General features: G+C 44.5%; 1 protein-coding gene across 3 annotated transcripts in view; it reads left to right on the plus strand.

Moving 5' to 3' along the window:
* Positions 1–12,898, plus strand: part of LOC133157240 (major histocompatibility complex class I-related gene protein-like) — a 32,378-nt gene extending 19,480 nt beyond the window's left edge. Inside the window, exons 5-7 of one of the 3 annotated variants that reach the window (XR_009714976.1) lie at positions 4,905–5,052; positions 10,562–10,787; positions 11,755–12,898. Coding sequence is in view for 2 of the 3 variants with exons in the window: in XM_061283619.1 (XP_061139603.1) it covers positions 4,905–5,023 (119 nt within the window). In the remaining variant the exon portion in view is untranslated. Of the gene's footprint in view, positions 1–515; positions 668–4,904; positions 5,053–10,561; positions 10,788–11,754 lie in introns of those variants that run through there. The other 2 variants (XM_061283619.1, XM_061283620.1) reach the window with 2 other exon arrangements.
* The last annotated feature ends 1,472 nt before the right edge of the window (positions 12,899–14,370 follow it).

The following is a 14,370-nucleotide window of genomic DNA, read 5'->3' on the forward strand; positions in this document are numbered from 1 at the left end:
TCAGCTCAAAAGATCTTAGCACTTTGTTCTACTACTTTTGTTAAGACAGGACAAGCTAGGTTAATTATTACAGGTTACATTCCAGCATAAGCATAGGATCAAACTAATCTATCAACCCTAAGAATAATGAATGCAACGAGGGCTGACCTGTCCCGGGGCATCAAGGAGGCGAAAAGGGCGTTCTCTTGCAAGATTACCGCCCACTTCAAGGACAGCAAGGACGCACGACCTGTACTTTTGCGCTATATTCTGACTGTCTGCTGTATGCACACTTGCTCCATTTTTGCTCGTCTTATTTATTGTGTTATTTGTTTATTTATTATTTACTCGTCACTCTTACTTATTCATTGTTTGTGCCTTCTTGTTTTTATTTTCTTGTGTTGTTTACTTGTATGTATATTGTGTACTATGTCTTGTCACCGTGGGATAGTGGGAACGTAATTTTAATTTCTTTGTGTCTTGGCATGTGAAGAAATTGACAATAAAGCAGACTTTAACTTTTTTGACTTTAAAAGCAGAGGGAACGAAGGACCTGCGGAACCGTTCTTTCCTACGCAGAGGTCGCAAAAGTCTGCCGCTAACGGAGCTGCTCAGGGACCGCACAATCTCATCGAGGGGGTGAGAGAGCTGGTGGATGTTGGAGACCTGGAACCTGCTGGATTTTCCAGCACCGCCGTAACCCTTTTAGGCATTGAGTTCGAGGTCTCCAACATCCACCAGCTCCGTGATGTCATCATGGAAGAGTCGAAGAGGATTCCAGCGGCAACCCGTGAAGCTCTGGTTGCCCACTCCATGCCTAAAAGGGTTACGGCGGTGATGGAAAAAAATGGTGGCCACACAAAATATTGACATTTGGGTCAAAGTTTGACATTTTCAGTTGGGGTGTACTCACTTTCGTTGCCAGCATTTTACACATTCATTGTTGTATTTTGAGTTACTTTGAAGTAACAATACATTTACTTTGCTATCCAAGCTCTACAGTGACGACTTAACATTGTCTCAAAGTGTCATTTCTTCAGTGTTGTCCCATGACAAGATATAATTAAAATATTGCAGAAATGAGAGGGGTGTACTCACTTTTGTGAGATACTGTAAGTCAACGCTCAACTTCTGATGTCAAATGACACGGCGGCACACATTACATAATTAACTGCGCGTAACGGTTCTGCTATACTACAAACCGGATTTGGTTGAAGTTGGGAAATTGTGTAAAATGTAAATAAAAACAAAATACAATGATTTGAAAATCATTTTCAACCTATATTCAATTGAATACACTACAAAGACAACATATCTAATGCTCAAACTCATAGTTTATTTTATTTTTCAAATAATCAACTTAGAATTTCATGGCTGCAACACGTGCAGTAGAAGTTGGGAAAGGGCATGTTTACCGTTTCGTTACATCACCTTTCCTTTTAATAACACTTAAATGTTTTGGAAGAGAGGAGACTAATTCACTTAGCTTCTCATGTGGAATTCTTTCCCATTCTTGCTTGATGAACCGCTTCAGTTGTTCAACAGTCCGGGGTCTTCCCTGTCGTATTTTACGCTTCATAATGCGCCACACATTTTCAATGGGAGACAGGTCTGGACGGCAAGCGGGCCAGGGGAGAACCTGGACTCTTTTACTTCGAACCCACGCTGTTGTAACACGTGCAGAATGTGGCTTGGCATTATCTTGCTGAAATAATGAAAAAGACGACGCTTGGATGGCAGCATATGTTGCTCCAAAATGTGTCTGTACTTTTCAGCATTTATGTTGCCTTCACAGAAATGTAAGTCACCCATGCCATGCGAACTAATGCACCCCCCCGTACCATCACAGATGCTGGCTTTTGAACTTTGCGTTGATAACAGTCCGGATGGTCCGCTTCCTCTTTGGTCCGGCGGACACGACGTCCAGTGTTTCCAAAAACAGTTTGAAAAGTGGACTCGTCAGACCACAAAACACTTTTCCATTGTGCATCAGTCCATTTTACATGAGCTCAGGCCCAGAGAACCCGGCGGCGTTTCTGGATGTCGTTCATAAACGGCTTTTGCTTTGAATGGTAGAGTTTTAACCCGCACTTACCGATGTAGTGACGAACTGTATTTACTGACAGTGGTCTTCTGAAGTTTTCCTGAGCCCATTTGGTGATATGCTTTACACACTCATGTCGAATTTTAAAGCAGTGCTGTCTGAGGGATCGAAAGTCACGGTCATTCAGTCTTGGTTTCCGGTCGTGGCGCTTACGTGCAGTGATTTCACCAGATTCCCTGAACCTTTTGATGATATTATGGACCGTGGATGTTGAAATCCTGAAATTCCTTGCAATTTTACTTTGAGAAATGTTGTTCATAAACTGTTCAACTATTTTCTCACGCAGTTGTGGACAAAGTGGTGAACCTGGCCCCATCCTTGCTTGTGAATGAGTGAGCATGTTTGGGGAGGCTCCTTTTACACCCAATCATGGTACCCACCTGTTCCCAATTACCGTTTTTTCCCGTGTATAATGCGCAAAATTCAACTAATTTATTGTCCTAAAATCCGGGGTGCGCATTATACATAAGTACAATTTTTTTTATTATTATTTTTTTTTTAAGAAAATCATAGTACAACAAAACCAACAACAGGACTGACCGACAAAGATGTGGAACAAAAAGACAGGGTGACATTACCAAAGACAGGAACAGAAACCAATCAGACATCATGACAGTAACACATGTAATATTCCGACGGTGAGCGAGGGGCAGACAGGACTTAAATACATCACACGTTACATTGATTGAGGTGACACAGGAAGGGAGGGGCGACGCGAACAGAAACTATGGCAACCTAGACGCATAGCAAAACTGGGGACGAGACATGACAAATCTCCCTCGAAACAAAACTTGAAATCACCTTTCTTCTTGTTTGTTGTCAATCGCGCATCGCATTCAGCCATCCTGCCCAACACACTTAGTCAGTAAAATTCATAATTGACGACACATCGTTTGATGCGATGGTGCAATCCTTGATGGTGTGTTATTGTCAAATATTATTTGTTTTTTAATCTCCATCGCGGACCGGACGTCATATGGAGGCAGTATCACTGCGCATGCGCACTATGGATCCGATGCGCAGAACGGATGCGCAAGACACGTCAGCTATATAAAGAGCGAGAGTTGTTTTCTTCCTATTAGTTTCAATTCACAGTTTAATTAGCAGTTTCAATCAGCAAATAACAAAATGCGTATTACAGGTAATATTTTATTTCACAACACTTTGCCTTGTTCCTTTCGTCTCTGCTGTTCACTTCAAACACGCTCCATACGAACGCAATGCTCTCGTATCAGACGCTTGCTCGATCACCTGCTCGTTTGCTGTCTGTCACAATGTACCCTACACAAATCCGAAACATTTGTTGCGGGTCAGAGTCACGACGAGGGGCAAGTTTTGGTTTCCAAGGGTGTTTTTATTCCTCTTCAACTTCTCTCCCATAGAGAGCCGCCTTTTTCACATGTCCGCACGCCTTTATCACATGTCCGCACTGATCGCGGTGGTGCCTTTACGGGCAGTCGGAGAAATCAACGCCAACAAAAAAAAATACATCCAGCCTAGTTAAGACCATACCAAAGACTATAAAAATGGGACCCATTGCCTACCTCCGTGTGTGACGATCATTGGGACTCAAATAAACAAAAACAAAATTGGGCTGCGTATTATACTTAAAAAATAATAATAATTTGGGTGCGTATTATACATGGGTACAGGCTTTTCTCCAGCATCAACATGCCATTTTTAGGGTGCGTATTATACATGGGGGTGCATTATACACGGAAAAAAACGGTAGCTTGATCACATGTGGGATGTTCCATATTGGTGTTTGATTAGCTTTTCTCAGCTTTCTCAGTATATTTTGCCACCTTTCCCAACTTGTACTGGACGTGTTGCAGCCATGAAATTCTAAGTTAATTATTATTTGGCAAAAAACAATTAAGTTCATCAGTTTGAACATTAAATATGTTGTCTTTAGTGTATTCAATTGAATATGGGTTGAGAAGGATTTTCAAATCGTTGTATTATGTTTTTATTTACACTTTACACAATTTCCCAACTTCAACCGAATTTGGTTTGTAAATCACCATAAATGAAATGCTCTCGGTAACACACCAAACACAAGTCATAGAGACAACAGAATACCTTTGCTGGTGACCGTCCCGCTGCGTAACGGCTACTCGTACAATGCGAGGCAAACTTAAAGGAGCGCGCCGAAGCTATCAATCAAACGGCGAACACGCCAAACAAACCGCGATCAGACAAACGGCACAACAGTAGACTGTAGTAACAATGAAATCTATATACTCACTTTGTGTCAAAGACGCACATGATCACAGCAACATACTCAGTCGATACCAGCAACCTTTAACTTACCGCTGCGCACAAGTGAATGGGCATAATGTCTAGACCCCGAATGTAGGACGACCCCCACTTTTCCAGTCTTATTTCAATGCAAAAAACATCGTCTCATATTCGGGCCAATACGGTACTTTGATTCAGGCTACAATTGCGAGCGCCATTACAAGAATGATGCAATAACCACATTTCAATACACATTACGATAACCAACGGTAACATGAGGTTCCGCTGTTCGATTCCCGCTCTACCTGAGTTACGTAAGTCGCACCTGATTATAAGTCCCAGCCCCCGGCCAAACTATGAAAAAAAACTGCGATTTATAGTCCAGAAAATACGGTCTTTGAAAAGAGCTAATTTCGACCTACGTATATAATCGACAGGCTGAGGCTTCTGTCAGACCCTACTTCCAATCAATCAATCAATCAATCAATCAATCAATCAATCAATCAATCAATCAATCAATCAATCAATCATTGTTGAGTGGGATTACCTACTCAATTTAACTCTGTACTTGGTGTTTCAGTGAAGCCTGTGGATCACACTATCATCATTGTGGCCACAGTCATGTTCGTCGCCACCATGGTGCTATCGGTGGGCGTCGGCATTTTTGTTTACAGAAGACGACAGGCCCAATTGTTGTAACGGAATGTCACCGCGGCAACAAGCGAACGGTGAGTAAGATCGGTCATCAATATTCAGTATTCAACACATCTATTTCAGTTGTGGTGCAAGTTTTACAAAACAATTTGTTTCAATGAATGAATGAATGCATCTTTATTTTGAACATGATTTAAAGAATAAAAACAATAAAAAACAAACAACATAAAACAAACAACAAACAATATATATCACTGTTCAAAAAGGAGTAGGAAGAAGCCTAGTCTCATCATGTCCTATCCATCACTTAGTTCCAAGTGAGAACATTAAAACTTTAAAAGAACAAAAGAAAAACAACAAAAATATCTTATAATCCAAAAGCTTAACCTTCATTTTCCTCTTTTTGGTAATTTGCAAATATTATTCCTTTACACATTTTTTTAAATAGAACTATATTTCTGCTTTCCTTCATTTTATCCGCTAGTCCAGGGGTGGGCAAACTTTTTGACTCGCGGGCCGAACTGGGTTTTAAATTTGGACCGGAGGGCCAAACCAGGAGCAGATAGACGTAGTGTTTGTGTGAAGTAATATAAGCGACCTGTAAAGGTCATTGCATAAAAGATTTTGGCCTTTAGTAGGTAGTAAAGCATGGATATTCCAAACAAATGTTTTGAAAACAAATGCATTTATTAACAGCATTAAAAAAAAAAAAATCACTAAAAAACGGCTATCAGTGATTCTCATCAAATACGACACTGTTATTATGAATAACAGTCTCCATCACTTCAGTGCCTGCAGGTCAGATTAATGAAAGATGTTTATTTTATGAGATCACATCAAACGGCACACATTCTGACCAAATATATCATCTTGAAGAATCAGTGAAAGCATACATCCAAATAAAGTAATCAAAACGGCAACACGGTGAGGGGTATGTGAAAATCAGAGCAAAGTTTTAACTCACAAACACCTGGTAACAGAGGTAAGGAAACGGGAAACACTTCCTTAAAGTAAGCCTTAAGAACTTTACAGGTTAAGATTAGTCGCAAGCAGGTGGTGCATCAATGTCCTTGAGCATCCTGCATTGTTTGAAAATGAGAATGGTCACTAGTGTCAATCCCTGCTATGTGTACAAATCATATTCAAAATGCATTTTTTTACAACAAACTTGAGAGCCTCCCCTTCATTTTCAGTGGGAACATTGTTGTTGGTCTCCTTTTTTGCTAGTGCATCATAGTCTGGAGTAAAATTTGTTCTGGCAATTCTTAGGCGAGATCTGAGGTGTTGGTCCGTTTACCTCGATCTGTGACGGGTTGATGTTGATGTGGCTGAACGTCACGTCGCGTACGTCGAGCCAAATTGGCCACTCTTTTTTAACATTTGGCACTCACTTCTTTTCTTCGGGCCACTCATTTTAATGGAAGGATTCCAGAGGAAGGTTTGTGGGTGGCTTTAGCGTAAAACTGTATCTGAAAGGTCAGCGCGCGAATTACAAGAATGCTGTCGTCACAGCCCACGCTCTAAATTCGGGACTGATACAAATAGAGCGCCAGTGCCCCATGTCCGTACTACTGAGTACGTACACGCACTTGTGAGTGTGCACCGAGCTTTCTGACACGGCTTCCGGTAGTAAATGCGCAGGCGAGCGCTTCCCCATCTACTGGGGAAACGCAGTCATTGCAGGCAATATGACCAAAACATTTTAACATAATACAATCTATTCAGGGTTGGCGGGCCAGATTAAACGGTCCCGTGGGCCGGATGTGGCCCGCGGGCCGTAGTTTGCCCACCCCTGCTCTCGTCCATTCCACAAAGCCTCCATAGGATAATATGCACCTGCTCCTGAGATTAGTGCGAACATATCCCTTATCAAATTATATCCCTGATCTTTTTCAATAAATAATTTTTGAATGTTCCCTGGGAGTTTTTGAGTCTTTGCTCGATACATTATCTGTGCCAGTCTAAATCTGAATAAGTCCATTAGCTTTAAAGCATTTGATTGTAAAAACAAATTATTTGTATGATCTGGAAATCCAACCTTGTGTACAAATCTCATAGCTTTTTTCAGTAGTATAATTAATGGTTTTAAAGTGCATATGTATGCATTTCCTCATATCTCGACATCAAATATGGTAAAACAAGACAACCATATTGAGTATACAACATTCTCTGCTCCAGAATATGTTTTGCACTGCAGAGTACCTTGCTACTTTGGTTCTAACGTATCTTATGTGAGGTTTTCAACAGAATTTGTTACTATAATATTACTCCTAAAAATTTGATCTCATAAACTTGTTCAATATTGACATTATCTATTGTTACTTGAACCTGTGTATCTATTTTACGGTTTACAAATACCATCAGTTTGGTTTTGTCTACATTCAATGATAATTTATTAATGTCAAACCATATTTTTAGTTTGGACAATTCAGTTGCAATGGTCTCCAATAGTATCTTTAAGTTATTTCCAGAACAGAAGATGTTGGTGTTGTCCGCAAAAATAATACATTTAAAGATAGTTGACACCTTACAAATATCATGTATGTACGGAATAAATAATATGGGACATCAAACGCTGCGTGTTCGCTTCGGTTCCGGGGCGGGGGGATGTTTATGCGCTAGATAGATTTTCTTGTGCGCTGAGAATGTGCGGGCAGTGCGCGATTGCGCACACGCGCAGCTTAGAGGGAACATTGCTTCGAAGTATTCTCCCCACCGACACACGACGTCCCGAGTCGAGGTCAGCAGCACGCCATCTCCACTGTAAACAGTGTTGACGTTGCACTGCTTCCCCCTCCTGAGACGCCGGATGGTGGACCAGAATTTCCTCGAAGCCGTCCGGAAGTCATTCTCCATGGCCTCGCCAAACTCCTCCCACACCCGTGTTTTTGCCTCAGCAACCGCCGAAGCCGCGTTCCGCAGCTGCCTCCGGAGTCCCGCAGGCCAAAACGGCCGATAGGACTCATTCAGCTTGACGGCATCCCTTACCGCCGGTGTCCACCAGCGGGTTCGGGAATTGCCGCCACGACAGGCACCAATGACCTTACGGCCACAGCTCCGGTCGGCCGCCTCAACAATGGAGGCGCGGAACAAGGTCCACTCAGACTCAATGTCCCCCGCCTCCCCCGGGACGTAGGAAAAGCTCTGCGGGAGGTGGGAGTTGGAGCTCTTCCTGACAGGGGATTCCGCCAGACGTTCCCAGCAGCGTTTGGGTCTGCCAGGTCAGACCGGTGTCTTCCCCACACCATCGGAGCCAACCCACCACGAGATGGTGATCAGTTGACAGCTCCGCCCCTCTCTTCGCCCGAGTGTCCAAAACATGCGGCCGCAAATCCGATGACACGACAACAAAGTCGATCATCGAACTGCGATCTAGGGTGTCCTGGTGCCAAGTGCACACATGGACACCCTTATGTTTGAACATGGTGTTCATTATAGAAAATCCGTGTCAAGCACAGAAGTCCAATAATAGAACACCGCTCGGGTTCAGATCGGGAGGGCCGTTCCTCCCAATCACGCCCTTCCAGGTCTCACTGTCATTGCCCACAAGAGCATTGAGGTCACCCAGTACAACGATGGAGTCCCCAGAAGGAGCGCTCTCCAGCACTTCCTCCAGGGACTCCAAGAAGGGTGGGTACTCTGAGCTGTCGTTTGGTGCATAGACACAAACAACAGTCAGGACCCGTCCCCCCACCCGAAGGCGGAGGGAGGCTACCCTCTCTTTCACCGGGGTGAACCCCAATGTGCAGGCGCCCAACCGGGGGGCAATAAGTATACCCACACCTGCTCGACGCCTCTCACCGTGGGCAACTCCAGAGTGGAAGAGAGTCCAGCCGCTCTCGAGAGGGCTTGTATTGGAAGCCAAACTGTGCGTGGAGGCAAGTCCGACTATATCTAGTCGGAACCTTTCTGCCTCGCAGACCAGCTCGGGCTCCTTTCCAGCCAGAGAGGTGACATTCCATGTCCCAAGAGCCAGCTTCTGCAGCCGAGGAGCAGACCGCCAAAGTCCCTGCCTTTGGCCGCCGCCCAGCTTGCACTGCACCCGACCCCTCTGGCCCCTCCCACAGGTGGTGAGCCCATGGGAAGGGGGACCCACATTTCCTTTTCGGGCTGTGCCCGGCCGGGCCCCATGGGCAAAGGCCCGGCCACCAGACGCTCGCCTTCGAGCCCCGCCTCGATATATATGTATATGTATATAAAAAAAAAATTCCCCTCTCACCCTCCGCGGGTGGTCTCCCACTCCAAGCTCGGCTCCTCTACCAGAGGCCTGGGAGCTTGAGGGTTCTGCGCAGTATTTTGGCTGTTCCTAGCACTGCACTCTTCTGGACTGAGATATCTGATGTTGTTCCTGGAATCTGCTGTAGCCACTCCTCCAGTTTGGGGGTCACTGCCCCAAATGCCCCAATGACCACGGGCACCACTGAGGCCTTCACTTTCCAGGCCTTCTCAAGCTCTTCTTTGAGGCCCTGGTATTTCTCTAGCTTCTCAAGTTCTTTTTTCCTGATGTTGCCATCGCTTGGTATTGCTATATCCACTACAACGGCCTTGTTCTGCTGTTTGTCCACCACCACAATGTCCGGTTGGTTCGCCATCACCATCTTGTCAGTCTGGATCTGGAAGTCCCACAGGATCTTGGCTCGCCCGTTCTCTGCCACCTTAGGGGGTGCTTCCCGCTTTGAACTTGGGGCTTCCAGTCCATACTCTGCACAGATGTTCCTGTACACTATGCCAGCCACTTGGTTATGACGTTCCATGTATGCTTTCCCTGCTAGCATCTTACACCCTGTTATGTGCTGGACTGTCTCAGGGGCCTTATTGCACAGCCTACACCTTGGGTCTTGTCTGGTGTGATAGAGTACAGGACGCTACGCAGAAAGGGGGGGCGAGTTCAGGATCCTAACAGCCTGGAGTATGAAGCTGTTGGAGAGTCTGGTGGTGCGGGAGCGCAGGCTCATGTACCTCTTCCCAGAGGGCAGAAGATCAAACAAAGAGTGAGCGGGGTGACTCACATCACTCACAATCGTGGTCGCCTTGCGGGTGAGATGGGAGGTGTAAATGTCCTTCAAGGAGGGGAGCGAAGCACCAATAATCTTACCAGCCGTGTTCACTATGCGCTGCAGGGCCTTCAAGTTGTAGGCAGTGCAACCGCCACCCCAAACAGCAATACAGCTGGAGAGGACGCTCTCAATGGTGCCGCGGTAAAATGTAGTCATGACGGCCGGAGGAGCGCTCGCTCACCTGAGTTTCCGCAGGAAGTACAGGTGACGCTGGGCTTTCTTCGCCAGTGACGCGGTGTTGGTGGACCAGGAGAGATCCTCACTAATGTGCACCCCCAGGAACCTGGCGCTGCTCACTCTCTCCTCCACAGCACTGTCGATGGTCAGCGGCAGGTGTTGGGTGCGACCCTTCCGGAAGTTAACAACAACCTCCTTGGTCTTGTCGACGTTCAGCAGGAGGTTGTTGTCCCTGCACCACGTGGTCAGAAGGTCAACCTCCAGCCTGTATTGAGTCTCGTCTCCCTTGGTGATGAGACCCACCAGAGTCGTGTCGTCAGCAAACTTCACTATGCGGTTGTTGCTGTAGGTTGCAGTGCAGTCATGCGTCAGGACGGTGAAGAGCAGCGGACTGAGCACGCAGCCTTGGGGGGCCCCTGTGCTGAGGGTGATGCTGGCGGGGATTTTGTCGCCAACATGCCAGCACTGAGGCCCAGCTTGTCAAGTTTGCTGATGAGGCGTTGTGGCACAATGGTGTTGAAGGCAGAACTGAAGTCCACAAACAGCAATCTCACATACGAGTCCCTTCTCTCCAGGTGGGTGTTATAAGTGTAACACTGTAACAACTAGTTCACTTGTCTTTTAACTTTGAACTGTCAATGTCAACAAGATTCAAGAAGAATGAAAGCAATCATTTTCACTTCAGTGTCTTTCAAATTCTAATAATAAAAATTGGCATTTTTGGAGGGGTCACATTTAAAGGGGTGCTATGCTTCTGTAATCTCAAACCAAATGAACCTCTGTGGATCACTTACCCAAAGTTGACAGTAGGGAGCAGTATTTCACTTCTCAGAGCAGCCCACTCAATAGCTTCAGAAAAAACCCTCAAGAGATCTCATAAGAGCTGTGCGATACCTGAGATTTTACCGAGTAAATACTGGTGCCAGCATCGCCGATAGTGTTACTGATATCAAATACTTTTAGGTTAAGAAAATGCAATGCCATTTTAAATGACTTTTTCTATTAAATAATGTTTTGAGAAGATTAAACGTTCTTGTTGAGTTGTTAACCATGCCAATATCTTCAAGGGAATCAAAGACAAATGGATTGGTTGACTGTAAATCAAAGAACCACTGTCTAACACAGAATGAGTAACATCGTCGCATGCCAAAGTCGACTTGTTTTCGAACCCAGAGCCTTGTTGCCAGGAGGGTGTCATGCTAACAACACAGCCCACCTCACCCCTCATACACGTTAAAACATGAAACTTAACATGCTAAAATGTAAAATTTTGCACTTTTGAACGTGAAACTTAAGATGTGAAAAAATATATTAAAACCTGAAGAGTCAAGTTTTACTGTGGAGCTTATCACCTTAAAACGGAAAATGTATTCGGTACAAACGTGAAAATTTTCACTGCTTTTTTTGCACTGGTATGACAGCAATATGCTTCTAAAAGTGTGTGAGTGGCGAATTTTATGATTTTTGTAAATAGTATTTAAAATCCATTCACTGCCATGACAAATATGTATCCATTGTGTTTTTTGTTTTGTTTTTTTACAGGGATATGTGGGGACCAAAATTGCCAAAATGTGGAGTATGAAGATAATCTACACACATGGCCAAATATTGCTTGGACTTTAGGGCAAAGATTAAAAAACAAGGCAATTTACACACAACCACTGGGGATTTAATCAATGCTGGCTAATATCAAATTCCTGAATAAGCACACACTACAAGATTGGATTGTGGAGAAACCTGCCCAAGCTAACTAAAACCTGCCCCCTGGACTGGACTTCAATCAGTTACATATTACACACTTTGTAGGTAGCACATTAGGAATTGAAAAAGCTGCATGAAAGTGAACTATATGAACCACTACACTACCAGTGACTGCAACAGGATATCATTACCATTCTGACCGGTTTCAAATTTTGCAAAATCATAACTTGGTTAAAAATCAACCTATGTACCAATGGGTCCCTGAATTTTCCTAAAGCTGTGTATATTTTATTATTTGTGTATGATTTATCTGTGAATTTGTTTTATATAGAACAGGCGTGTCCAAAGTCCGGCCCGCGGGCCAAATCCGGCCCCTGGTTAGATTTTAGCCGACCCGCAGCTTCGAGCTTATAATGTATTATTTATGGCCCGCCTGCACTGTCAAACTGAACATAAAAAATCATGAAACTTGAAACTGTAATTCCCCCTTTTACCAAAAGGTTGCAGCACCATTTTAATAATATCAGTCTGCATCCGTGCTGCGAACCCCTTTCCGCTCATTTCTGCCATGGCGACTGCAAAGAAAATGGGGAAAGTTGACATTGAGGGCCGTCGCTTTGAAGACAGATGGGAATTACAATACTTCTTCACTGAAAATCAAGGCTATTGTGTTTGTCTAATTCGTTAAGAGACTGTTGCCTTGTGTTATGGTTGATAGATTAGTTTGATCCTATGATTATGTTGAAATGTGACCTGTAATAATTAACCCAGCTTGTCCTGTAGTAGTAGAACAAAGTGCTAAGATCTGTTGAACTGATTAACCAGCTGCAGAGGAAGCAATCAAAGTTGTTCTGTTTACACAATGTCGTAAAAGACCCCCTGCTATGCTTTGACCAGAGGCCAGGGGCTTCAACCCCATCCTGTCCACTCTCACGCCCACTCTCCCCCCCACCCTGTTTCTCTCAATAAAAATGCTCTCGCAAGAGGCCTGAGTCGGACCTCATTTGATCATCGCTGTATGCACACCGACGAATGACTCTCCACTTGCAAGTGCTTAAATAAGTTAGAGTGAGAACCACTCTAACACCTTGTTTAAGGAAAGAGACACTACCAGACTAAACATGCTAACACATACAACAAGCTAACAGGGAGTGACCATGCTGATAAAGTGAAGCAGCTCTAAGATGAACTGGCATCACAACAGCGATTCTTCATGTGGGGCTGAGTCAAAAGTACCGTAATTTTCGCACTCTAAGTCACGGTTTATTTCATAGTTTGGGTGGGGGGGCGACTTATAATGAGGAGTGACTTTTATGTGAATTTTTTCAAAAGTTTTCAAAAAAAAAAAAAAAGTGGAACCGCGATGTAGCAACGGATTACTGTAATCTGAAATTCCAGTGACGTCAGCAGCGTGGCGCGGCGGTTGTTTACAAAAAGGACAAAAATTGATCACGGGATGACGAAGATGACGAAGGGCCCCACGTACTACCGGCATCATTAGCGGCTTTGTTTCTAAGTGACACGGAGGACGAAGAGTTTGAAATATTTAAGGATTTGCGTGACACAGAAGGTTTGAAAAATTATTATGGTTTTTACGCACGCCCGGTCCTACTCTACGGAGCTCTCTTCCACCTCCATGGATAGAAGTCGGGGGCCGGCGCTCGGCCGGGTGGCTGTCCGGGGACGGTGGATGGGGCTCGGTCATGGCTTTTACGCACGCCTGGTCCTATTCTATGGATCTCTTTTCCACCTCCGTGGCTAGAAGTCCACGCCGCCACACGCCTCGAAGTTTGTTTTGTTAAATAAAGAGCCGTTTACCAAACCCACGTCTTTCCTTGTACTTTGTTAACGCTACAATATAGTTATATACTAGATCTGTGGAATAACGACAAGGCTGACGTCAGGGCGCACGCGCGGCGTTGTTGACAAAGGACGAGGAATTTGATCGATGGATTTAATGATTTAGAGTGCACAGATGGTTTGACAATATTATTGCTTATATAATGGTTATTTTACATATAATTTATATATCGTTATATGTGCCTGTGGAATATTTTGAAGTGCAAGCGCCGTCAGCGGCGCGCACCCATTGTTGACAAAGGACGATCGATGGATTTAATGTATTGGAGTGACAGATGGTTTTATAAACGTGTTATTTATGTAATAGTTTTTTTTAATAACTCTGAATGTTACGTCAGGCCCGTTCTCAGCTCTTCGTTTGTGGTTATGTCACGTTAGCATACCTATCGTTTAGCCTGTTGTTGCTCGTTCATGTCTGTTCCTGGTGTTGGATTTTGTCAAATAAATTTCCCCCCGAAATGCGACTTATACTTTTCTGAACCGCTTAATCCCCACGGGGGTCGCGGGCGTGCTGGAGCCTATCCCAGCCGTCATCGAGCAGTAGGCGGGGGACACCCTGAACCGGTTGCCAGCCAATCACAGGGCACACAGAGACAA

This window comes from Syngnathus typhle, linkage group LG7 (genome assembly GCF_033458585.1).
Source record: "Syngnathus typhle isolate RoL2023-S1 ecotype Sweden linkage group LG7, RoL_Styp_1.0, whole genome shotgun sequence".
NCBI classification, from domain to species: domain Eukaryota; kingdom Metazoa; phylum Chordata; class Actinopteri; order Syngnathiformes; family Syngnathidae; genus Syngnathus; species Syngnathus typhle.